Raw genomic sequence first — 27241 nt, 5'->3', positions numbered from 1 at the left:
ACCGCCCATGGTAGTTAGTCAGAGCACCTTTCGTTGTATAGCAAGGGTTAGTGGTTTCATCTCTTCTGACTTCTAGCCTTAGGGCCTTGTAAATAGTTTGTTTATAGTAGTTACTGTTAAATAGTTGTGAAGGGTAGTTAGAAGTTAGAGTCCCATTGGGAACTTCACCCTAGGCGGGGCATACCCCAGTCTCTGGGATTTAAGCCCTGCTCGGATTACAACATGCCTATGCCTCTTAGTGACCCTCACAGCAGTTGTCTCAGGTGCTTGGAGGAATCACATGTGAAGGACAAGTGTCTTATCTGTAAAAACTTTCAACTCAGGACCCAGAAATAGCGTGATACTTGTTTGCGGGCTCTCCTCATGGAGCCTGCTCTCTGACTGGCTTCTGAGCCATCCCAGCCAGACTCTACCCCTAGTAGACCAAGAAGCACAGCTCCCTGGCACCGGGCAAGTCAGGCCATGGGGTACCAGGCAAAGGACCCAGTTTGGGCTGCCCCGCCCACACTGGAGCCACATGGATGTGCCTCCCCAGTCGGGGCTCTTAGGCCCCCTCCGCCCCCCCAAAGGATCCACCGCTGACTCATGGGAGCGGTAGGGGCCCAGACTTGTGGTGGGATCGACGACTTCCTAGGCTCTCCCATCGCCTAGAGAGCAGAGGCCTCTACTAGCACTGCCAGCACCGCGTGTGCCGCAGGAAGCAGCAAAGGCTTCCTACAAAGGCAAGCCAGCTGCCAAGACCCTCCACGGGCAGTTGAGTGCTGCTGAGCTCCTGAGCCGAGGCAGCACTCTCCAACTCGGTGCCACAGATCTCCAAAGGGTTCAAGTACCTACATTCCCACCCACCTCCAGACTCACTGGTCATCTCTGCGGCCAGTGAGAACGACAAGTAGGGGCACACTAGTTCAGTCCCCCAAAATGAAGAGGGCAGAAAAGTGAACCTTTTCAGGAGGAAAATTTGATAGCCACCCTGCAATTCTGGGTGGTGAACCACCAGGCTCTCTTGGGCAGGTACAATTTTAACTTGTGGGACTCCCTCTGTACATTCAAGGAGTCCCTCCCCCAAGATTTGGCCCAGGAATTTGGCACCCTGGTGGAGGAGGGTACCGCAGCAGTGAGGTGCTCTCTTCAAATGGCGTAGGTTGGGGCTGACTTGGCAGCTAGGGTAGTCACATCAGTGGTGATCATGAGGCGCAGCTCCTGACTTCAGACTGCTGACCTGTCCCAAGAAATGCAGACGTCAATCCAGGACCTCCCATTTGAGGGGAATGGACTCTTTGCAGAGCAGACAGATGCGAGGCTGCATGGGTTGAAGAATACTTGTCACCCTTTGCTCGCTCGGTCTGCATATGCCGCAGTCTGCGAGGAAGCAGTTCCAGCCGCCCTCGCCACCAAGATCTTGGCTACCTAGACAGGAGTCAGCAAGGAGAAAGGATAGAGGGACAAGCTTTAGTCGTTGCTGCCCCTTCTCCTCCTGATCACCTGCGCAGCCTGGCTCGGCAAAGCATCCTGGGGGCCAGAAGCACTCATTTTGAAGGCGCTATCCAGAGCGATGACGCAGTCAACTCCCTGGATCCACCTTGTTCTTTCCTTGACCGTCTTCGTCCCTACCGTTCGGCCTGGTCGCGAGTCACCTTGGGCCGCTGGGTGTTGGAGATAGTATCTCGAGGCTATTCCTTGCAATTCTCTGCCATGTCTGGCCTGATCTCATATGTGAAAAACCACCCGCTCATCACGGCTCACATCTGCCTGCAGTTGTTGGGCCACATGGCTGCATGTACATACGTGGTCAGTCATGCCTGGCTCCATCTCCAGTCTCTGCGAGCATGGCTGGCATCAGTCTACATCCCCAACAGGCACGACCTAGACCAGGTAGTCAGGGTGCCAGATCACATCTGGTTGTACCTGGATTGGTGATTGGACCCCAGGTCGGTGCTGGCGGAAGTTCCTTTTGCAGCTCCTTCCTTGTTGCTGACCCTGGTCTCTTATGCTTTGGACTTGAGCTGGAGAGCCCACCTGGGCATGCTCAGCACGCAGGGCCGCTGGTTGCGGGACGATCTAGCCCTCCATATCAACATCAGGGAGCCCAGAAGAGCAAGGTGGTGCAGGTCCTGATGGACAATACCGCTGCAATTTATTACATTAACAGGCAGGGCGGAGCCAGGTTGTCAGTCCTTTGCCCAGAAGTTCTCCGCCTTTGGGACTTTTGTGTGTGGCATGTTGTTCATCTGGTAGCTACGCACTTGCCCAGGACCAAGAGTGTATTAGCAGATCACTTCAGCAGGACCTTCTCGTCTCGCCACGAGGAGGTGGTCAGTATAATCTTCCAGAAGTGGGGGATTCCCCAGGTCGACCTTTTTGTGTCCGGGCAGAACAGGAAATGCCACATGTTCTGTTCAATCCTGGGGATGAACTTGGCCTCCCTGTTGGACACATTTCTCATCCCAGGGACTCTGATATATGCCTTCCTGCCAGTGCCGTTGATTCACAGGGGCCTCATGAAGATAAAACAGGACAGGGAACAGGAGTTCTCACAACACATTTTTTGGTGCCCTCAGAGTGTGGCCACTAACTCTGGCTGGTGGCCATGCTGACAATTTTACCTAAAATATTTAACTTTAGGAAAAACAAACAAATATGCACATATACATGTCCAAATCATTGTAATTTATTTATGGAGGGTTTTTTCAGACTCAGTAATAAAAATTGGTGTCTCTATTTACTGGACATGAATAGAATAGAAACACAAATAAGGTGCTTTGCGTGTTCTTGGTTTTTTGTTTTTCTTTTTAGGTTGTGCTTTTTTCTTTTCTAAGACTTGCTAGCTGGTAAGTCTTCTGCTGGGGAAGTGATATTTGTATCTTTAATATCACTTTTCACAGCAGACTTACTCAGCTCTGGAACGCCCTGGGACAAATTAAGCCCTGGATGAGGAAGTGGGCAGGGAAGCAGTGGGGCCCAGGGACAGTGCGGGGGCGTGGTGAGCCTGGAGCCAGAGCCTGCCACAGCGTGGCCAGAGCCAGAAGCCCCATGGCTAAAGCCTGCCTCCCCTACCCCCCCGGGGAAAGTGGAGAATTCACCAGCTGCCTGCACCTCCTGCGTTTGTGTTTCCGGAGGGGGGCAGGGCCCAACCACTGCTGACAGCTGTTTGAGAGGGGCCAGTTCTTTCCGCCCTCCCACCCCCATCACAGCCCAGGAGGCTGTGGCCACAGAGAAAAAGGCCCTGATGGCCACATTTGAGAAACACTGTACCTAATAACCCTCATGTGGCCTCACCAGCACTGGTTCGGCACGCTGCTGGACCTTTCGGTAGCCGCCTTGCTGCAGCTGCCCCTTTGGTCAGATCTGCTGTCCCAGAACCACGGCAGCCTTCTACTCCCGAGCCTGGTGGCATTGCACTTGACAGCATGGACAAACGGGAATGCTTGGCCTGGGTTCAGCAGGTCTTGTTGGGTAGCAGGAAACCCTCCATCAGAGCAGCTTATCTGGCCAAATGGGAAAGGTTCACGTACTGGGGCTTGGAATGGTGTATCCGGGCTGAGCAGGCCTCTGCAGGAGATCTTGGATTATCATCTGCACCTCAAACTCCAGGGTTTGTCCCTGTCATCAATCAGGGTCCACCTGGTCACTATTTCGGCTTTCCTCCCTCCATTCCATGGCAATTCAGTCTTCATTCCCTGCAGCGGTAGCCCTGGGCTCTTTAAATCACCGCTGCAGCCCTGCCACCACTACCCCGATTTAACAGCGTTTCACTTATAACGCGGTAGGGCTTTTTGGCTCCCCACGACCGCGTTATATCGTGGTAGTGGTGTACTTTGCGTTTATCAACATTAAATTTCATCTGCTATTTTGTTGCCCAGTCACCCAGTTTTGAGAGATACAGGTTAGAGCTGGAATGGCTTGCCACCCTCTGCACACACCTGCACCTCCTGAGTTATTTTCCACAGCTTAGGATCAGGACCCTAGCGTTTTTCATTCTTGTTTATTTTTTGTTTTGTTTTCCTAACTTGACTGTTCTTTTTGCTTTTTAAAAGCTTCCTTCTGAATCAACTTTAAGTGTTGTGGGATTTGGGGATTTAGTCTGTCTCAGAGGCTGTTTATTTTGGTTTGTTCACTGTCCCTTTAGCTAAACTTGGCAGTTTATACCTAATCACTTATCCAGTGTTTAGGAACCTAACAGTTCCATTAGTTCATTAGAAATACTACAGCAAAATATAGAGCTACTTCATCCTGTATGTTTTATAACTCTAAAATAGTTGATAAACACAAAGCTAATTTTAGAAATGTAAATAAGTCTTAATTCTGCATTGATGAATGCAGAAATCGTTTTCTTGAAACGAAAAGTAACTAATACACTTACGTTCAGTACATAAGACTGACATAGGTCTAAATATATACATTAATCTTTTCTCTTGTGAATATGTTTTTCCACTATATATTCTATGTCACTTTATTGCTATCTGGTCACATTTTGTAAATTGGGAAAATGGATTTTTTTTTTAAAAAGGGAGTGAGGTGGAGGGGAGAGAATTCCAATCTCAGACTACAGGTAAAATGTCTCTTTGATGCATGTGACGGGTGTACCTGGCCCTTCGTAACCCCCTTGATGGAGGCCATCCAGTCCTACTACACCCCACCCAGGAAGGAGCAGCAAAGGTTGGTCTTCCAGGCCTGCCTAGAGAGGTCTTGTGGAAATAGCCAATCAGAGCCCAGCAGGTGCCGATTAAAGATGCTGCAGGGGCTTCGTAGGGCAGTACCTGACTGGGACCAGAGGGGCGAGGAAGGGTGCTCCTCTCTGGTCAAAGGGGCTTGACTGGCTGCATTTACTGGCCCTGGGAGAGAGGACCTGATAACTTTAACCATAAGGTAATGGATGAAGGGGCCAGGTGGGAGAAGGCCCAGGGAAACAGCAGTAACTAATTAAAGGGAGAAGTGCATGGCTGCTGTATATAAGGTCCTTGGGTTTGAACCCAGAGTGGTGAGCAGGCCCGGGTTCCCTCACCAGCCACTGGTGAAGGGGCTAAGGCTCCTTTAGAAGGCCAAGCAAAGGGCTGAACTTAAAAGGCCCAGAGACTAGGCTAAAGACCCTGGAGGGCATATAGTGTGAACTCTTAACTACCCCAGAAGCGTTCGTTTTTGACTGTGACTTGGCTGGAGGGCCAAGCTACTGAAGACCTGTATAGTGAGGTTGGCAACCTACAGTGGGTGCCAGAGCAGGAAAAAGATTGCAGTATCGCACCCAGCTCCTAGGAAGCCCTCATGAGGTGAGTCATTCCCCCCCCCCCCCCATTACAGTGCATTTTCAAACATAACTGAAATTTCAGTATGTACTGTGGGATTGAGGTGGGGGGGAAGAAGTTAGAACTAGTCAAATCTGTGTCTTATTCATAGGTTTTATTGTTCCATGTGTATGTCAGCTTAAATATGCTGAATGGTAACAAATGTTTATAATGAAAGAAAAGTATTTGCAGCTAGTATAGGCTGCATTGGATCAATCATCCTAATATGTAGTTGGTCAATTGTATGATTCAGCTTGTGGAGTAGAACTTGACAGAACTACCTGCTTTTTTTCCCCTTTATCAGTGATAGGTTCTGCTCCTATGAAGGAGAAGAGAAGACATCGATTTTACAAATTCTTGTGTCTCAGAGTTGGAAAACCTATGAGAAAAACATTTGTGTCACAAGCAAGTGCATCAATGCAGCAGTATGCACAGAGAGATAAGAAACACGAGTACTGGTTTGCTGTTCCACATGAAAGGTAAAGAGGGATTAGGTTGTCAGATAAATATTTTTCCCAGTATCATTGTAATCTAATTTACCTTCCTCTACGCTTCTCAGAATCATGTATAAGTAATTATACCTTCCTTGTAATAACACAAGAGGCAAATCTTGCCCTTCTTTCACAGCTGTGGAGAGTGTCAGATGCAGAAGAACAACATGGTTCTACTCAAATCAGGTAAGAAATTGGAAAGCTTGTGCATGTGGAAATACAACTACATGCTGGGTGGGCAAGGGGAGGAATAGATGGACCATGTGGATCCATTGCTACTTGGAGCATCTCCATAGTGTGGGGACACAAGATTAGCCAGGGTAGGTGCAGGAGTTTTGCTAATGTGAGGAGAAGGGTTTTAGTTCTATGTACCTTGTACTAATGCTGGCATGCCCCATTCTTTCTACTTGGCACCTCTTTTAATTAACCAAACTGTGCTACTAGCTAACTTTAAAGACTGCATCCTTGGTAGGCCAAGTGGCTGTCTGTCATGGCATATATCAGCATGGAGAGGAATTCAGATGGACTCATCTCCATCCTGTTGTGCGAGAGAGATGGGATCAAGGAGCAGGTTACTGGTAATGTAGTGCTTGATGTGTACATGGCACTAGCACCTTACAGTGGGGAAGGATGTTAAATGTTGGAGGCTTAACTAAGCTTCTTGTAGACAAAGTGAATAACTTTCTATTTTAAATACTAGTTTCTTACAATTGTTGCCAATTATTAATCGGCATTTATTAGCTAGCAGTCTTGAGACACCAGTTATTTTGAACTGACATGGCACTGACACTGCTCCCATGCATAGGCAGGTAGGATTATGTAAGGAAGCTTTCATTGTCATGACCTATTTTGCCTTGTTCAAAGTGGGAGTTCAGTCTCTAGTGTTGTCTATTGAACATCTTTTCAAAAGCACTAAAATTCATTTAGAATAAAAGGTTAACTTTAAAGTTTAAACTGAGCATTGTTTAGTGGCCTTTGATCTCTGGAAACAGAGTTACAGGGAAGACGTAGTTGGAATCTTATAAGAACTTGCTGATATGCAGCAAGTGTGATTTCTGATAATCTAGTATCAGTTTGGGCAGGGTTTCTTTTAAGGAGAATAAATTAAATACACTTCTGATACACACTTTCATCTCTTTGGGCCTAATCTTGTTCTTTGTGCTGACTTAAAGTACATAAACTAGCCACAAGGGAGGTCCCCAAGGAAGAGGAGAGGGAGGATCCCGTTCCACACCATAAAGCCTCAGGGTTGCTATAATCTTCAAGACTGTTGTGTTCCTGTCCATGATGGTGAAGTGTCATTGAAGTTGTGATATTGCAAAGCCACTGGTACTATCCCCCAAACTTCCCTCAATCAGTGCACAGGGAACTCTCATAGAACACAGTTCTGTAGCACATGAGGGATAGTAGCTTCTTGTGCAGTCTTCTGGGATCATGCCCTCCCAAACTGTGAAAACACTCCACTGTTTCTGTAAAGCCTTATAGAAAAGAGAATAGGATTTGCCACTTAATTAACTACTACTACTAGACTAATCTGTCTGTTTTTCGGGATCTTGTTATATGCACATCTTCTGCTTTCTTTCTTTGTGCCAGCTAGTAATGCTAAGTAGAATATGAAAACACTCAGAAGTGGTTTAGGCCCAAAGTGTTAGGTTTTATCTGGGGCAGAATGAGGCAAGAGAGATGCAAACCTTTCTATCCATATTTGGTTTAAACCTCCTATGAGTCTGTTTAAGCAATCCTTTTGTATTTTTAGAGTTTGGATATTTAGTGGTTGGTACTATATAAAAACTCTTAAAATGAGAGCTCAAACAGTATTATTGTACTACTGTATAAGAATGGAAAAAATAAAGCTGACAAATTAAAGCTGGTCTATTTTCACTGTCCAAGTTTAGTGAAATACCAAAAGTAAACAATAGCATAGTTAACAGATTCTCAACCATGTTTGTTTCTATAATATCAGATAGTGGTAAAACACAAGGAAGTTGTGGAGGTTTTTTTACATGCATGTGCAATCCTTGATAAAGTCAACAATGGATGTTTTGTTTTAATTGGTGTTATTACTTGATTTTTTTTTTCAGGACAGAACACTTGTATGCCTTCTTTATTCAGTGGAGCCCAGAAATGTATTCAGAGGATACTGGGGAGTCTATTAGAGAGCCTGGGTTTATAGTGGTAAAGAAGAATGAAGAACCTGAAACTGGTGATTGCACTAATGAAGCTGCTTCTAGAGAGTGGGAGGTAAGGAAAAGCATTGTCAGGGGATCTCTTCTTACATTTAATATTATTGAAAAAGTATTGAATTATATTTTTGGTACAAGGAAAGATGACTTAAATAAGTTGAAAACATATATAAAGTATTTCATATACTTAATACTTTTTATCAATTCATTAACTAGAATTATTCAGTTGTGTACTTTTTAATTTGTGCCACCCTAACACTTTACTGTAACGCATTAGTTTGGGCAACATTTCACCAATTACGTACCTGCCCTTTTTTTCCCATCCAGCAAGCTGTATTTTGGAATACACTGTAGGAGACCTCCCCCCCCCCCCCCAAATTGAAAGAGGTGTAAATAGAGCAGAAAGTACTATCTTTGTACAAAATCCATTTTTTGATCAGAAGGCTTACCATTGTTTAAGGAAACTATACCAGAGTAGACTGTTTCAGTATGTATTAGGTGCACGTGCATAGAGCCCAGAAAATCTGCGGATATCCACTTTATATCCACGGATGTCCGCATCCACGGACCATGTTTGTGCATCGCAGATCAGATGCGGATACAAATGTTGTATCCTCACAGAGCTTTACACATTCAAAGCCCTGTGTGTCACTGCACAAATCTCATAATGTAAATATAAGGTGCTGTGAGAAAATAAGTACACTGTAAGTGTGTGTGTATATATACAGAGGACCTTTTATAAATTGTAGGGAGTTTTGTTGGATTAACTGAGAGCCTACTTTTTTAGATTTAATAACATGTAGAATGTTTGGATTAATATTAAAATGTATTACTGGTAGAATGCATATATGCTTCTTTATAATAAACATATTACTCCCATGTGTATCAGTGTACATTGTGTGTCTATGGACACATATTACATGTGCATACAGTTAACATATTATTTGTATGTTTTTTAAGTGTCCATATGGAGAAAAAAGTCGCTTGTAATTTTCGTGTGCAGTCAGTAGTTTGTCTAAAATTGAAGTGTCATAGCAAATTATTCCATTTGAATATTGTGTACAAGAGTTCAATATTGTCATTTGAAGCAAACTTATATTATAGAAGTATCCATTAGCATCACTTAATTTGGGTCCATGTAACCATTACAAACTCACTGTCAATCTTGCATCAGGATCTGCTGTATTTTATTGTTGTATATTGGAGTGCCAAAAATCCATCTTAATTTTTTTATAATGCCCTTTTTAATTCTAAATACCTTAGACACATTTTTAACAAGTTAGATTCACTTTAGGCTTAATGTGGAGACCAGTTTTCTTCTCTGAAAACTTTTTATCCTGTTTGTTTTTAAATTTCTGAAATTAAGGATTATAAATGAGAACCCTGAGATCCATAATTTTATCAGAAGCAAACTACAAACCCCTGCTTCTGCAGCATAATAGGTCTTGCCTGTAGGTTTACAATGCTACATTCAGAACTTTAGCTTAGCCTCGTACATGCATATGCTGCATAACATCAGGCTCTCATTTTCAAACTTGTACCTCTGTTACATGGGTATATTGGTGTCCAAGTATTGTGCTGGTAACAAATTGCAAGAAAAAAGCATGTGTGAGTAATAGACTGAAAGTTCCAAATTGTGCCTTGAAAATTGGGGCCCAGATTGAAAAGTGTTTAATATACAGTGCTCTAAATATAATGTTTTTGCCTTGGATTGGATAAAATTTCCAATATACCTAATTTTCTTTCAAAAGAAAAATGTTGCAAGCAAAGAATGTGGATAGGATTAGGAAATGGGTGTGGGAAGCTTCTTCTATATCAGTTCCAAAGAAATTTTTCCAGCTAACTACAGTATGAGCTTGTCTCTTTAGAAAGTGTACTATTTCAGGAAAAAAGTCCTAATGGGGAGAAAATGCGATGTACAATATCTGCAACTACCACTGATCCTGTGATAGATCAGGAATGCTATCTCAGATTTGACTTCATTGCTTTGATCCATAGTATTGTACAGTATAAAGCATTAAAACACTCTTTAAGTGAAATAATTCAGCTGTATTATATTAAACACTGCACTAGCTTATAAGAAACTGAGTTACTAGTGTAGTGGTGCTTACTTCCACTCATTTTTACATCAGTTAACTTTACAAATAGTTCTAGTATTGAGCATCACTACCAATTCACAATTAAAGGATGGCAAGTGACATTCAAAAAATGTCAGCTCTGTGTGGGATATCTTGGATCTGTTTCTCTGTTTTTTCCTCTGTGTGTGTCTGTGATGCACAGGAATCTACTGTTTAGGACTCTCACTTGTTAGGTGCAATAGACAGAAGTAATCCCAATCGCTGTGGCAAAGCAGTGTAGAAAGTTTTATTCATTTGGGTCTTAAGGCTTAATTCTTAAGGCCCATTTCTGTGAAGCCTACAGGAAATTAAAAAAACAAGGACATGTCTACACAGCCCTGCAGTTCTAAGGGGAACACCAATAGCAGTGTGCACCAAAGTGCTACACTGTAACTCCCCCATGTGGTTGCTGCATATGCAAACTTAAAGGTCCCATGTTTGTACTGATGTCCTTTTCAAAGAGGACTAATATGCCCTATGACAATTTTTATATTTCGTAGGTAAGAAATAAAACTCTTCTTCTGTGTCATGTTCTGAACAAATGCATTATCTTAACATTATCTCTGCCCATCCTTCTCACCCCTCACTACTGCCTTGTCATGAGAAGGGATCATCACATTTTAAATTAGTTTTCAAGTTCATCAGGGCAGCGATATTGTTTTTATCTGTATTGTGATGAGCTTAGCATACTTTTGAGAGCTGCAATAATGCCATAAATCTATTACCCTTAGTAATAAGGGAAGTTTGAATTGACATGGGGATTTTTTTGTATCAATGTTTATAGGCATACATGCTTGTGATGGTGTTTATAGATACAAAACTGTTCCTGCATAGAGATTTTCTCTGAAAAGGTGCCTTACATTTGCATCTAAGCACAATCAGACTAGGCATGAGTCTAATATCTTCGATCAAGTAGTTGCATAGTTGCCACTGAAAATACCTTCTCCTCCAGTGGTTCACAATGTAAACCTAGGTGTTTTCAGCTCTGTTGTACCAGTGGAGGCTGAGAGAGACTGAGTTAGCTATGTTCTAACCTGTGTATGGGTTTATAGACTCTAAATTATAGATTTTGGAGAGCCTGCTGAGTTCATGAAATAGGTGTTCACGTGTTTGCACTAGCCTTTGCTACTCTTAGATGTGATGCTTGTGTGTTGGTCAAAGCCTCTTTGAGGCAATGAGTATTGGAGACTGAAAGAGTTTTACTATAACCTGGAGCTGTGAAAACATGGACCACAGTGCCATAAAAACAGGAAAAGATCCTCAGTCAGTGCCTTCCAGATTTCTTCTGTGCCTGATTGCACAGGAAGCTTTGATCGAATTCTACCATAATCTTGAACACTTGGCTTAAGTGAAGTTCAGTAATTGGTTAATGCATGTTTTTTGTATAAGCCTCTTCAAAATTGGCTAGTAACACATTCTTTAGGGCAAGGGTCTCAAACTCAATTTACCTTAGGGCCAGTGCTAGTCCTCAAATCCTCCCAGTGGGCCAATGTCACTGATGCTGCCCAGAACCCGCCCTCAAAAAAACTGCCCTACCACCTGCCGAAGGCTCTGGGATGGAGTTTGGGTGGGGGAGGAGTTCTGGGGTAGGGGTTTGGGGTGCAGGCTCTGGGATGGAGTTTGGGTGGGGGAGGAGGTCTGGGGTAGGGGATTGGGGTGCAGGCTCTGGGATGGAGTTTGGGTGGGGGAGGGAGTCTGGGGTGCAGGCTCTGGGAGGGAGTTTGGGGACAGGAGGCGGTGTGGGAATGGGGTGCAGGCTCTGGGAGGGAGTTGGGGGCTGGAGGGGGTGTGTGGGAAGGGGAAGGGGGTGCAGCGCTTACCTGGGGCTCTAAGGTGGGGCAGGGGGCCCTCACATGCTTCTGCCCCCAGGCACCACCCCTGCAGCATCCCATTGGCCACAGGGGCACTCAGGGCAGGGGCAGTGCACGGAGGCACAGCCCTGCCCCACCCTGCTCCACCTCTGGGCCGCAGGGAGGGACTGGCAGCCACTGGAGTGAGCAGGCAGACACAGCTCAGCTCCGCTGTGCTGCTGGGGCCCCTGAGGGGGGAGTGCCCAGGGGTAGCAGGTGGGGCCAAGGGAGAGACCCGGCCCCAAAACTGCTGGAACCCCGTGGGCCACATTGGGGAGGCTTGTGGGCCGCAGATGGCCTGCCGGCCGGGAGTTTGAGACCCCTGCTTTATGGTGTTTTGTAGCATGCCTTCTTTTTTGATCTCTTGCTGTGGAGGTCAGATATTTCTCTACTATGTATTTATTGCCTTTTTCATAGGAAAAATATACTGTATGTCACTTAAAGCAGATAGTTTGGTCATAGAATAAAGGTTAAGTTCAGTTTATGAAAGAAAAATAGAAGCAAAAGTGCTGTCCTTTACCTTTGATTCTTTAGTGTTTAAGCGTTTATCTGCCAAAAAAAAAAGAGAGAGAGAGAAATTGTGACTACTACTTCTGCGAGTATTGTCCCTATAGGTACTCCGCTTCAGATGCACATGTACCTCTTGAGCCCTAGCTTGGAGATTTTCCACTGAGCAGTGTCTGTTTGGCCAGTACATGTGCTCTATACAACCTTGTGCTGCACTCTGAGGATATATAGGGCTGTGCAGACGAACCTCCCTTGTTTCCTTCTTTATCTGAATGACCAACAAGAACAGTATGAAGCAGAGGGGGGAAGGAGGGTGAGTAGTGGAGTACCGATAGGGGGACACATCTGGAAAAACCAGTTAGAAATGTACAAGGCATTTCTTCAAGTAGTGTCCCTATGGGTGCTCAATTTCAGGTGACTCCTAAGCAATAGCCTCATAGGATACTCCAATCAAGGGCTTGAGAGGCACCTGAAGTGGAGTACCCATAAGTACATACATCTTGAACAGGGGTTTTCAAACTGGGGATCGGGACCCCTCAGGGGGTCATGAGGTAATTACATGGGGGGTCACGAGCTGTCAGCCTCTACCCCAAACCCCGCTTTGCCTCCTGCATTTATAATGGTGTTAAATATATATTTTTAAGTGTTTTTAATTTATAAGGGGGGAGGGGTCACACTCAGAGGTTTGCTATGTGAAAGGGTTCACCAGTACAAAAGTTTGAGAATCACTGATCTTGAAGAATCACAGTTACTGCTCAAGGTGAGTAACATTGTCTTACATGGAAGACAGTACTAGGCTTGCTTTTTAAATATTAAAGTTAAAAAAATTGTCTACTTAAAAGTTAATTTTACTTTTAATACTAAATTAAAATCTCTATTCTGCCTATTGTTGTGTTTGGGTTAACTGCTGCACCTGCATAAAGCCTCACTGTCTTTAGTGGGGCTCAGTGTAAGAGCAGCAATATACCCACATGTAACAAGTCACAAGACTGGGGCATATAGCAACTAGCAGAGTAGGGTCTTGGTCCATGACTGGGGCTCTTAAGTGCTATGATAATACAAATAATAAAATTATAATGGGTCCAGTACTACTTGGAGCATTACAGGTATTGGAGAGCTATCAGATTGATTTTTCTTTTTTGTTACATATGCCTTTACATTTATGAAAAATGACTCCTGGAATTTCTGAATATCTGAAATTTGCACCCCAAACAAAAGGAAAAAACTTACAATGAAATGCTCCAGACTCAGATGGATGAATAAAAAGCTATTAGGAGTGATCAGGGAGCCTATAGAGAATGGAAAATGATTGATCAGCAATGAGAGTTAAATCTTGGAAGTTATGAAATGTAGGAATAAAGTGAAAATTGCTAAATGTAAGATAAATTAGCTCCTGACAAGGAATTAACTAAAAAACCTCTTATTTTAGATAGAGAATAAGAGTGGATGATGTTGGGCTGCTATGCAGTGTGGACGGGAAGGAGATTAAAGATAGTCTAGGTATTGCCCAAAAGCTGTATGAATACTTTGCCTCTGTTTTCAATAAGGATGATAATATGGAACATGGGCATGAAGGCAGGACAGCTGATGGAAATAGAAATGGAGACAACCACCCGTCACGCCTTCATGGCACTGTATATAGGTCCCTGCTGACCCACTGCCTCTTTAGTTCCTTCTTACTGTCAGTGACGGTCGTTGGAGCTGAGTCTCTCTCTTGCTTTGGCAAGAATTTCCCCTAGAGATTTCTGCATCTTCAACCTGCAAATAGGTATAGTTAGTTTTTAATTGTAGTTAGTTTGGGGGTTCCCTGCCACCCCGGTTCTTTGGGCTCAGGGCATACCATGACCCCAAGGGTTTAAACCGTGCAGGACCTGCCACAAGCCCATGCCAAAGGACAATCCCCACGACTCCTGCCTAAAGTGCCTACGAGAAGGACATCAAACAGATTGGTGCTCTCCAGGTTAACGGAACTCCCTTCGACCCCTAGCAACATGCTTACTCCTCTACCTTTCGTGGAAAGTAGCATTCCTGGTGGCCAGGAGGATGTCTGAGATAAAAACTTGGACATCTGAACCTCCATATACAATCTTCTACAAAGACAAGGTTCAGTTGCGGCCTCACCCAACCTTCCTGCTAAAGGTGGTATCTCGGTTTCACATAAGTCAGGACGTTTTCCTTCCAGTGTTTTACCCCAAGCCACACACCAACAGCCAGGAACAAAGACTCCATTCCCTTGGTGTGAGGTGGGCTTTGGCTTTCTATATTGAAAGGACAAAACTGTTCTGGAAGTCTAACCAGCTATTCGTCGCCATAGCGAACACGATGAAGGGCCTCCCTGTATTGTCCCAAAGAATTTCATTGTGGATCGCGTTTGGGCATGTTATGACCTGGCAAAAGTGCCAGCCCCGATACGAACAGCTCATTCTACAAGGTCACAGGCCACCTCAGCCACTTGCCTCACGCAAGTCCCTGTACAGGAGATTTTCAGGGCAGCAAACGGGTCCTCAATCCACATGTTCACTTAGCATTATGCCATCGTCCAGCATGCCAGGACAGTGCAGCTTTCAGCAGAGCGGTGCTTCAGTCAGTGAATCCATGAGCTCTGACCCCTCCTCCAGTGGTCTGCTTGGGAGTCACCTACTTGGAATTGACATGAGCAAGCACTTGAAGAAGAAAAAATAGATACCTACCTTTGTGTAACTGTTCTTTGAAATGTGTTGCTTGTGTCAATTCCAAGACCCACCTTCCTTCTCCTCTGTCAGAGCCTCCGGCAAAGAGGAAAAGATTTCTTGCTAAAAGAGCATAGGTGACTAATGCCAAGAGATGGTTTGCGGTGAAAAATCCCAACCAGAGGGAGGTGCCTCCCTGCATCCTTGACTTAGGTCCCTATCTCCAAGAGAGGGCTGGAGCTTAGTGCATACCTCTCTGCTTGGCATCTATCATTGACTATTTTAGGTAAGGAGTTGCCTCGTTTACTGGCTTTTGTGAATCCCATTCTAAAGCGCCTATCTCTCTCCATTCATTATGTAGGGAACCTGGGCAACGATCTCAGGTATTGAAAAGTGATTTTTTTAATCATCTAAAAGTAAGACATGTTTGATGTTCAGCATCACCATGCTTAAGTTTCTCTGTGAATCTATCCCATAGATACTACATTTCTCTTCATTCCTCACTCTAGGTCTGTGGGTATGCAGATATTCAGCAAAATGTGCTCCCTGTCATATCTTATTTCTTTAAGTGATAAGGTCATAATGCCTTTTGACAAGTTGGATAATATTGCCCCAGCAGAGCGCATGAAATCTGAAAGCAGCAGGCTTCTTTTGACAACAAATATGTAACTGGTACACAACATTTTGCTAAACTTTGAGATTGATGCTGATGTATAAACCACAAAAATCTCAGTGTAATTTTTTTTTCATTTTGTCTTTAGCTGTTAGTTTGGCACTGGTTTTTTTATTTACTCAATTTATAAGAATTTCATTTGGTAACAAATTGCTGACATTTTAGCATAAAATACTCATTAGAAATGTGTAGATACTGTCATGTACTATTATTGCATCACTATCTTTTAAAAATGATCAGTGTTTGATCAGCAGCCAACATGTGCATTCATGGGCATGTTTTTAAAAGATTGATCTGCATTGGAGGATTAGATTCCTTTGTTCTTTGAACTCCAGTAGTTGTATCTGCACATGATCCATACTATCATTACTGCCAACTCAATCTCTGTAATGGCAGAGATATGAATTGTTGGGATAGGCTTGGCAGAAAGCATTGCATACAGTTGCAATAAGATGATATCTTTAATCCATGACTATTATAAAAAAAAAATGAACACACATTTCACTGTTCACATGGGTGGGCTTTTAGGAAGTTTGTTGCTCTTAGATGCAAATCAGACATTAATATTGCAAATTAAAAACATACAATAACAAAATGTAAATATATGTAACTAAAATTGCAATTAGAAGTGGTTGATCTTAACCCACTCATAGCTCTTTGCATCTCCACTGCTGAGTTGAGTTTGGGATTACATATATAATATGAGAATAGTTACAATCTCTACCTTTTATGCATTCTGTTATGGGGGAGCTGGTGCAACCCTGATATTTTGGTTGCCTGTTCCTTTTTTTTCCATTCTAAAAGATTGACTTTTTTACAAGCTCTGATGTCTCCATTGCTTGCAGCAGTCCTTTCAAATTTATCAGGAAGAAAGTCCTGGGGCTAGGAAAGAGCTAACACTCAATTTCATGGGACCAAAAAGGAGCAGCAGGGTATAAAACTGTTGAAAAGTTGTCATTTTCCTTCTCTTATCTGTGTACCCAGGAAAACCTTGTCAGCAAGACAAAATAAGTTAACATTTTGAAAAGCTGGGCATAATGCATCAGCTCTTACTGTACTGGGAATGACTGGCAGCAGTTGTAGTGGAACAGTCGGGAGAGCCAGCCAAGCCATACTCCTCATCCCCAACCACACCAATCAGATCAGGAACATTGCATGGAGGCACCAAGTGAGGGGAGAAGACATCCTGTCCTTCCTCCACCCCCTCAGTTTCTGGGCGATGGGAAGAGAGGGCCAGTGTCTACCCCACCATCTCTTGGATATATTACATGGCACCAGCGGCATATCCCACCTCTCTGGGATAAAAGCCTGCTGCTACTGTCAGCTAATGAAGTTAGTGCTGTAGCCCAACTGGTAGAAGTCTTGTGCAGTGCTGATGATTCTGGTGGTGCATGAATATTTTGGGGGTGGGTTGTATGTAAAGCATTTGTTTATCTTTGTCTTTTAAAAACCACCCTAATTCTACCCTCTTGTTCGTAGGTGTTATGATATAGTCTCCAATTTTATGATTGCATACTATTTCTCTTCCCCCCTCCCTATTCCACTCTGTACACATAGGATCTAATTTCCCTCTAAGCTGCATAGCCGCACAGGCGTTCAGCCACGAGGGCCTGAACTGGAGAGGAGAGAGGTAGGGGGCGTGTAGGGCTGTGGCAGGGAGACACCTCTTCCTCAGCCCCAGCCCCAGAACTGCCCACACCACAAACCTCTCATCTCTGGTCCTACCCCAGAATCTGCACCCCCCAGCCAGAGCCCTCAACCCCCTGCACCGCAACACTTTGCCCCAGCCCTGAGCCCCCTCGTGCACCCCAAACTCCTCATCTCCGGCCCTGCCACACATCACCTCCATATCGGTGCACATAACAAAATTCATTCTGCACATGGATGTAAAAAATTAGAGGGAACATTGCTTAGGATCCCTGCCTCCTTCATTGTACAGATTGGATGAACAAGGGGCAGAATTAAAGTTGTCCAGGCAGCTGCAGTCTGACTTCGCAATCAAATAACCTTTTTTTAAATATAGAAATGTAGGGCTGGAAGGAACCTCAAGATGTTATCTAGTCCATCCCCTGCACTGAGGCAGGATTAAGTATATCTAGACAATTGATGACAGGTATTTGTCTAACTTTTTCTTAAAAACCTTCAGGGACAGAAATTTTGCAACCTCCCTAGGTAACCTATTCCACCACTTAACTATCCTTGTAGTTACAAAGTTATTCCTAATATCCAACCTAAATCTCCCTTCTGCAGATTAAGCAGATTACTCCTTGTTCTACTGTCAATGGATATGGAGAAGAATTGATCACTGTCCTCTTTATAACTACCTCTACATATTTGAAGACTTATCATGTGTTTCCCTCCCCCTTAGCCTTCTCTTCTCTAAACATTTCCACTTCTTTCAACATTTCTTCACAAGTTGGGTTTTCTAAATTTCTTGTTTGCGTTGCTCTCCTCTGGATGCTCTCCAGTTTGTCCATATCTTTCTTAAAATGTGTGACCAAAACTAGATACAGTACTCCAGCTGAGACCTCACCAGTGCCAAGAAAAGTGGAACAATTACCTCTTGTATTTCACAGATGACATTCCTGAGACACATCCCAGAGTGACACTTGCCTTCCCCCCCCCCCCCCAACAGCAGCACAGTGACACATATTCAGTTTGTGGTCCATTATAATCCACAGATCCTTTTAATTTTTCCTTCCTAAGTACAGTACTTTGCACTTAGCTTTATTGAATTTCATCTTATTGATTTCAGAATCTCTCTCCAATTTGTCAAGATCTTTTGGAATTCTAACCCTGTCCTCCACAGTCCTTGCAACCTCTCCCAGTTTTGTCATCTGCAGACTTGATAAGCATATTCTCCACTCCAGCATCCAAGTTAATAATTATAATTTTGAATAATACAGGATTCCATTAGAAACATGCTCCTACTTTGACAGCAAACCATTGATAACTACTCTGAGTATGGCCTTTCAACCAGTTCTGCATCCAGCTTATAAAAAGTAAATTCATCTAAAATATATTTCTCTAGTTTGCTTATGAGAATGCCACATGGAACTGTGTCAAAAGCCTTGTGAAAGTCCAGATATGTTATGTGCATTGCTTTCCTCCTATCTACTTGGCTGGTTACCCTGTCAAAGGAGGAGATTAGATTGTTTTGACATGAATTCATCTTGTAATGGCCAACATGGATTTGTCTTTTCACCTTACTATGCTCTAGATTTAAACAAATTGTTTAGTAACCTGTTCCAATATCTTTTTGGGTCTGAAAGTTGGACTGGTGGGTCTGTAATTGCTCAGGTCCTCCTTTTTTGAAGATAAGTACTATGTTAGGAATATATGGTCAGTTTTCATAATGGAGAGAGATACATAGTGGGGTCTCCCAAGGAGCTATAGTGGGAAAAGTACTGTTTTAACATGTTCATAAATGGTCTGGATAAAGAGTGTGAACAATGAAGTGGGAAAGTTTGCAGATGATACTAAATTAATCAAGATACTTATGTCCAAAGCTGACTGCCAAGAATTAAACTGGGTGACTGGGCAACAAAATGGCAGATTGAATTTAATGTTGATAAATGTGAAGTAATGCACATTGAAGAACATAATCCCAGCTATACGTATAAAATGATGGGGAGCAGTTACCTGGAGTTCTCTGAAAACATCTGGTTAATGTATAGCAGCAGTCAAAGCTAACAATGTTAGGAACCATTAGGAAAGGGATAGATATTAAGACAGAAAATATCATCATGCCACTATATACATCCATTGTATGCCCACACCTTGAATACTGCATGTGGTTCTGGTCACACCATCTCCAAAAAAAAAAAAAAAAGATATATTACAACTGGAAAAAGTACAGAGAAAAGGGAAAAAAAGTGAGTAGGGGTATGGAACAGCTTCCATATGAGGAGAGATTAAAAAGACTAGGACTATTCACCTTTGGAAAAGAGACATCTGAGAGGAGATATGATAGAGGTCCCCACTCCGAATTTTGGGGTACAGATATGGGGACCCACATGAAAGACCCCTAAGTTTATATTTGACCAGCTTAGGTTAAAAACTTCCCCAAGGCACAAATACCTTGCACTGGGATGGTATTGCTGCCACCACCAAGTGAGTTAGATAGAGATTTAGGAAAAGGACTTGGAGTTTGTTTCCCCAAAATATCCCCCCAAACCCCTTCACTCCCTTTTCTGGGGAGGCTTGAGAATAATATACCAACCAAATAGGTAACCAAGGTGAGCACAGACCAGACCAGACCCTTGGGTTTTTAGGACACTAAAACCCCAATTAGATTTTTAAAAATGGAACTTTATTATAAGGAAAAAAATAAAAGAAACACCTCTGTAAAATCAGGATGGAAGGTAATTTTACAGGGTAGTAAGATGTAAAACACAGAGGATTCCCCTCTAGGCAAAAGTTTAAAGTTACAAAAAAAACAAAACAGAAATAAACCTCCCTCTTCGCATAGGGAAAATTCACAAGCTAAAACATAAGATAATTTAATGCATTTTCTTGCTATTACTTACTATTTTTGTAATATTAGATGTATCATTTTAGTAGGAGCTGGATTACTTGCTTGGTCTCTCTCTTTGTCTCAGAGAGAACAACACACAGAGCACAAAGCAAAAACCTTTCCCCACAGATTTGAAAGTATTTTTTCCCTTATTGGTTCTTTTGGTTAGGTGCCAACCAGGTTATTTGAGCTTCTTAACCCTTTACAGGTAAAAGAGGGATTTTATGCTATCCTTAGCTGTATGTTTATGACAAGGTCTATAAAATCATGAATGGTGTGGAGAAAGTGAAAAAGGAAGTGTTGTTTATTTCTTCACAGAGCACAGGAACAAAGGGCCACCCAATGAAATTAATAAGCAGCAGGTTTAAAGCAAACATAAGGAAGTACTTCTTCACACAATGCACAGTCACCCTGTGGAACTTGCTGCCAGGAGGCCAAAAGTATAACTGGGTTCAAAAAAGTAGTTCATAGAATTATAGGACTAGAAGAGACCTTGAGAGGTCATCTAGTCCAGACCCCTATACTCATGGCAGGACTAACTTTAGTATTATCTAGACCATTCCTGACAGGTGTTTGTCTAACCTGCTCTTAAAAATCTCCAGTGATGAAGATTCCACAACCTCCCTAGGCAATTTATTCCAGTGCTTAACCATCCTGACAGGAAGATTTTCCTAATGTCCAACCTAAACCTCTTTTTCTGCAATTTAAGCCCATTGCTTCTTGTCCTATCCTCAGAGGTTAAGAAGAACAATTCTTCTCTCTCCTGCTTGTAACAGCCTTTTCTGTACTTGAAAACTGTTATGTCCCCTCTCAGTTTTCCTTTTCCAGACTAAACAAACCCATTTTTTTTTCAGTCTTCCCTCCTAGGTCATGTTTTCTAGACCAGTGGTTCTCAAACTTTTATTTTTTGCAAACCACCTGAAAATTGCTGAGGGTCTCGGCGGACCACTTAATGATCTTTCCAAATGTCGTTTATACCGTTAGCTAACTACTATAAAGTGCTTTGGATAAAAGCGCTATATTAAAAAAAATAATAATAAACTTCTTTGTTCTACAAATAAAAGCGCACAATTCATATTTTAATATCAGTAGTCTTAGCTTTCTAATGTGATGGATGTGCTCTCTCTCCCCCGCCATAGCAGCCCCCGAGCTGGGGCTGGGAAGAATGGGGGTCTCTCCCCCGCCACAGAGCTGAGGCTGGGAAGGAGAGCCATCTCTCTCCAGCAGCTGCAGCCCTGGAGCTGGGGAAAGTCGCCTCTTTGGCCGCCGCAGCCCTGCAAATCCCAAATTCCCCCACCCCCTCTTCTCACCCCACTGCCCCCTCCCACCTACCCTCTATTCCTCCCCAAGGCCACCACCTCACCTTACATGTGTATCTTCTTCGGGGTCCAGGCAGCTAATTAATGGAGCCATGCCTGCACAGCTCCACTAATTAAGTGGTTGGCCCTCATTCTTTTGTGTGCAGCCATCCAGGCGCGCACCTTAGAGGGAACTATCCGCAGACCACCTGAATGGACCTCTTTGAACAGTAAAATTGTATTTTGTGTGTGTGTGTATGTGTGTATATATATATATAGAGAGAGAGAGACAAAACTGTTCAGGAACCACTCATACGTAGTCATTTTTGGGGTAGCATGTGTCAGATAGTTTTATTAGTAGCTAGTGAATAGCAACGTTAGCCTTCTCTCTGTCGCATATGGCATCTGCAGATCAACATGGTATAGGTGGAATGGTAGGTCCATAAACCATTTGAAAGCCGCCTCTGTGACGTGGATTTCATCCAATTCATTTTTGAATCCATATGTGAGGCACTGTGTTATGTGTTTGACTGTGGTGAGACTATCCAAACCATCTAATAAAGGGAAGTATTTGATTTTCTCCTTGTGTATCAAGTAGCTGCATCTTCCATGGTTTTTTCAGATGCAGTTCAGTGTGGTCCAAAGTCTGCGTGGCAGGTCAAAACCAGGAAGGTGGCTTGAGTCAGTAATTAGGTGTTTGTTTGGAACAGTAGATGAGGTTCAGGCACTTTGCCACTCCCTGGTTGGATCCAGAGACATGAGATGGTCACATGTGGTCCATAGTGCTTTTCAGGATTTCAGGCATTTTGGGGGCATGTTATCCATAACCTGTTGGATTGGAAGTTCTGGGTACTGTTCAGCACGTGTAAATTCTCATGCTGCGACTATATCTCGGCAAATAGCTGGAGGTTCAGTGTTGGCTAATTCAGAAAGCCACGGTACAGGTGTTAATTTTAAAGTTCCCATGATGATTCATATGGTCTGATTCAGCTGCCTATCCACAAGTTGCACAGTACTCTGAAATGGAGTACACCAGGGCCAAGGCCGATGTTCATAGCATCAGGGCTGTTGATTCTCAGCTTGTTCCTGCTAACTTGTTGATGTGCATCTTTGCTTTAGGGGCTCGTTTTTTGAGATGGTCATGAAAGGTCAATGTGCAGTCAAGAGTGACACTGAGATATGATGGCTTTTCACATAATGCACAATTTCATCACAAGAGTGTTTTGTGTGATTCTATTGTCAAGGTGGAAAGTAAAGGTTACCAATGCTTGGATTTAGTCTCAGCCGCCACTTGTGGAAGTACTCCTCCATGATCTTAAGGTGAGATACTAGTTCTTCTTTGAGTGATTGCTCATGTAAATTCCAATTAGGTGTGCATGTGCTGCGTGCACAGCAACTGGAAAGATTTTACCTTAGCAGTACCCGTCAGGTCAGTCCAGGAGTCCCCTGGAGTGGTGCCTCCAGGGTGCAGAATATATAGGGCCCTGTCAGTCCACCGCCACCTCAATTCCTTCTTACCGCCTGTGATAGTTAGCCGGAATGCTCGGTGTATTCCTTGCTTCGGCAAGCCCTTTCTGTCCCTTGGCAGTTTTTGTCTGTAACTGGTTAGTAATAATGTTAGTTGTATATAGACTTTCATTTGAGGATACTCCCCATTTTCCCCCTTCTCCCGTGTTACTGGGGCATTCTAGGTTAAACTTCCTGCATGAGGTGTTTGGGGGAAGCCCACCAAAAGGACGGCTGCAAGATCCACAGGGAATTTCACCCCAGAACTCGGAAGGAGAGGGACCACCGCCTCAAGATCCCTATGATGGAAGCTGCCCTCCATCCCCATTCAGATTTGGTCAGCCGGGCCGACGCCAAGCACCTCAAGGTCGGTATGGAGTGCTCTGGCACCATCGTGGGATGGGTCGGCACCGAGGAAGGACTCTGACAGAGACTCTGAGCACCGACAAAAGTTCCCAGCATAGGGGCCCCATGCTGGGCGGTGGGCGGTACTGTTCACAAGGAGAAACAACCTGATGGCTTTCCCCCACACCCAGCCTGGCATGGAAGGAAACTGGCGCTGTGAGACCCATGTCAGGCCACGTAAGCACGGCACTGACAGCTAGGGCTCCGTCAACTTCTGCTCCACCATGGGACCAGTTGAGTCCAGGCCCTTGACACTCCCCTATCCAGGAAGATAGGGAACAGTTGCAGTTGCCTTCTACGCTGGAGATGTTCAAGGCAGCCAGAGACCTCATCGACTTCATGGTACTGCCTTCCCCTCCGAGGCATGACAGGGCTCCGAGCTCCGGCTTAGTGGCGCCCGCGAGATCCTCGGTGCTGTCCAGAGGCAAGCCGGCAATGATACCGTGCCAATCACCATCCCCTTGGCACTGGTTGCTGGGACCTTTGGCCAGCAGATGAACAGGGGAGCCGCAGCATTCCTCAGGTTCCCAGCACCATTCTCCAACATCAGTGGGCACTGCCCCTCTGTGGTCTTCCTACAGTAAGTCTTCCCAGTCGGAGGCAGAATCCTGTAGGTCAAGGAGTCTCCTGTAGTCTTCTTCATCTGATCCCAGCTACAGGCACCTGCTGCTGTTTGCAGATCTTGTTGAACAGTTCCATGTACTGAGCCATTGTGTCATCTGGGCTTTAGATGTTGTCGTGCTTGTTACCAAACGTGGATGGGATTCCAGGAGTGTGATTTCCCCATGAAGCTTTGTATGAACTCCATGAGCAGGTTCCAGCAGTCATTGGCTACCACACATGGGCAGTATTCCACCTCCACAGATATTCCCGGGCACTGGGCCCCATGGTAACAGTGCCAATCTTCACCAAGAAGTCACAGTACTGGTACTGCGTACCCCGGCTCTCTCTCTTGTTTGCCTTGGCGTTTTGGAAAAAGCCTTTCAGTTTTACCATCAGGACGTCAAAGTTGGCATCTGCTATGAGGCAGGGGCCATTTTCAAAGAGAGTGAAACAGCTGAGGGGATATTCAGGCAAAGCCAACGGTCCAGATCGAATAGAGAGACAGCAGTTCCATCTGATGCTATGGCCGGGACAATGGCAGGCTCCAGCCCAGTGGCTTTTCTGGACCCCCTGGGCATTCCACCAGGCCCAAAGCCAAGGCTTCTATTCAAGGAGGTCGGTGGCCTCGACATCCTACGTGCCTCTGGCACCTCACTCGGTGCAGGACCAGCTGTACCATGCTGCTCAAGCCGCCGCATTGGCAGTGTCTGCATCAGCACCGGCCACCACAGGGGAAGACCCAGCACCACATGACCCCCTCGATGCCAAGGGTAGAAAGCACAACCTGCTCCCAGCTAGGGCCTCATCCTCACCTAATGAGGTGGTGGTGGGAACTTCGATGACCCTTGCGTTGGAGGACAGTAGGGTACTCCAGCAGCTGCTGAGACAAGTGGCCAAGAATCTGAGGATCCAGGTTGAAGAGGTCGCTGAGACTGTGGATCTGATGGCGGATATTCTAGCACCCTCTGGTCCCTCTCGTGTTGCCCTGCCACTGATAAAAAACATTCAGGACTTTACTAAGCTGTTGTGGCAGACTCCCGCCTCCTTACCACCAACTGCAAAGAGGATGGAACAGAAATATTTTGTTCCCTCTAGGAGGTTCAAGCATTTTTATATGCATCCCCAGTGGACTCCTTAGTTGTAGCAGTAGCAAATGAGCAGGAATGCCAAGATCACCAGGGCCCATCACCAAAAAATCAGAATGCGAAGAAACTGGACCTCTCTGGATGAAAAATTTACTGCTCCAGAAGGCTCCAGCTCAGAATCTCAAACCACCAGGCGGTCCTTAGCAGATACAATTTTAACTCATGCGGGGCTATGGCAAAGTTTACAGAGCTTCTACCAGAGGACTTCAGAGCAGAGTTTTCCTCCTTGGTAGAGGAGGGTAAGATGGTAGCCAGGGCATCACTCCAGACAGCCCTGGAAATGGCTGATTCGGCTGCCTGCACCATGGCCTCCAGGGTGGCCATGCGAAGGAGCTACTGGCTACAAGCATCAGGGCTACCATATGAGGTCCAGGAAACCATACAGGACATCCCATTTGAGAGTTCAGCCTTTTCAGAAAAAAATGACTCACGATTTCATAGCCTCAAAGACTCAAGGGCCACCCTCAAGTCCCTTGGGCTGCACACTCCAGCTACTCAGCCGGGGCACTTCAGGCCGCAGTCCCTGCCTCATTTCTAACACCCTAGAACAAGTAGGATTTTTCTAGGAAGCATAATAGGAACAATAGAAGGAGGCCTCTCCCCCTCATCGGCTCTGGGCAGCGAAGCAGTCCTCAGGCCAAAAGCAAAACTTTTGATGGTATGCCCGAGGCGATGCACCAGTCGGAACTCTGAATCCATCCTCCTTTACCTTCTCATGCTGACTATCCCATTTCTACCCTGTGTGCACCCAAATTACATCAGATTGCTGGGTACTCCACATGGTAGAAGGAGGATACTCCCTCCAGTTCACCTCCCCTTTCCACCCCCCCTTCCCTGTCCCTCTTAAGGGACCCTTCTTATGAGCAACTGCAGGAGGTGCACATGCTCCTAATGGTGGGGGCAGTGGAAGAGGTTCCTCAGGAGCTGAAGGGCAAGGGGTTTTATACCCGGTATTTCCTAATACCGAAAGTCAAAGGTGGCCTCAGACCCCTCCTAGACCTGTGAGACATCAACAAGTTCATATAGAAACTGAAGTTCGGCATGGTCTCTTTGGCCTCCATTATCCCTTTCTTGGATCTGGGGGACTGGTATCTGCCCTTGACTTGAAGAACACTTACCTTAATATTTCAAGTGGCAGTGCAAGTGATCTTCATAAGGGCTACTTTTGACTATCTGGGCCTTCTATTGATTGTACAGAAGTCAACCCTATCTCCCGTTCAGCAGATAGAGTTCATAGGGGTGGTACTGGACTCTACACAGACAAGGGCGTAGCTCCCGGAGTTGCATTTCCAGTCTCTGTGTGATGACATACAAAGTCTCAGGCAGTTCCCTGCCATTACAGCAAGGAGTTGCCTAAAGTTTCTGGGACACATGGCAGCTTGTACCTGCGTAGTTCAGCACCCCATATTGAGACTCCGACCTCTTCAGGCATGGCTAGCTTTGGTGTATCGTCCTGTTCGGGATGGTCTAGACAAAATTGTCACTCTAGCTTCACTGGTTCTTGAGTTCCTCCTATGGTGGCTCAACCTGCAAATGGTGTGTGCAGGTGTCCCCTTTGCCAGACCACAGCCAGTCTTCTCGCTGGTGACAGACACATCAGTATTGGGGAGGAGTGCGCACCTGGGAGACCTCAAGACTCAGGGCTTCTAGTCACTTCACATCAACGTCAAAAAGCTGAGAGCAGTCCGTCTAGCCTGCCAGACACTCCAAGCCCACTTGGAAGGGAAATGGGTATCGGTCATGATGGGCAATACAACAGCGATGTTTTATATAAACAGATGGGGGTGCATCCTCCTCTCCCTTGTGGCAGGAAGTCCTCAAACTGTGGGACTTCTGCAGAGCTCACTCAATACACCTGAATTCTGGGAAGGTCTGATGCCTCCAGAACGAGTTGGCAGGCAGGTCCTTTCAAAGCCACAAGTCGTCCATCCACCCAGATGTCGAGAATACCATCTTTCAACAGTGGGGGGGTTCCCCAGATAGATCTGTTCGCCACGCG

General features: G+C 44.8%; 1 protein-coding gene and 1 pseudogene across 7 annotated transcripts in view; one reads left to right on the top strand and one right to left on the bottom strand.

Annotated features, from left to right (window-relative positions):
- The window catches only part of OXR1 (oxidation resistance 1), a 556965-nt gene that overhangs the window by 489677 nt on the left and 40047 nt on the right, over nt 1-27241 (top strand). For all 7 annotated transcript variants that reach the window (XM_045003186.1, XM_045003185.1, XM_045003187.1 and 4 more), the window contains 2 exons: nt 5584-5758; nt 7852-8011. In XM_045003186.1, coding sequence (XP_044859121.1) covers nt 5584-5758; nt 7852-8011 — 335 coding nt within the window. The remainder of the gene's footprint in view (nt 1-5583; nt 5759-7851; nt 8012-27241) is intronic.
- Nucleotides 24134-25566, bottom strand: LOC123365027 (annotated as a pseudogene).

The sequence above is a fragment of the Mauremys mutica genome, chromosome 2, assembly GCF_020497125.1.
Source record: "Mauremys mutica isolate MM-2020 ecotype Southern chromosome 2, ASM2049712v1, whole genome shotgun sequence".
NCBI lineage: Eukaryota > Metazoa > Chordata > Testudines > Geoemydidae > Mauremys > Mauremys mutica.
The sequence above is the reverse complement of the archived record's forward strand: the minus strand, read 5'-3'. Positions and strand labels throughout refer to the sequence as shown.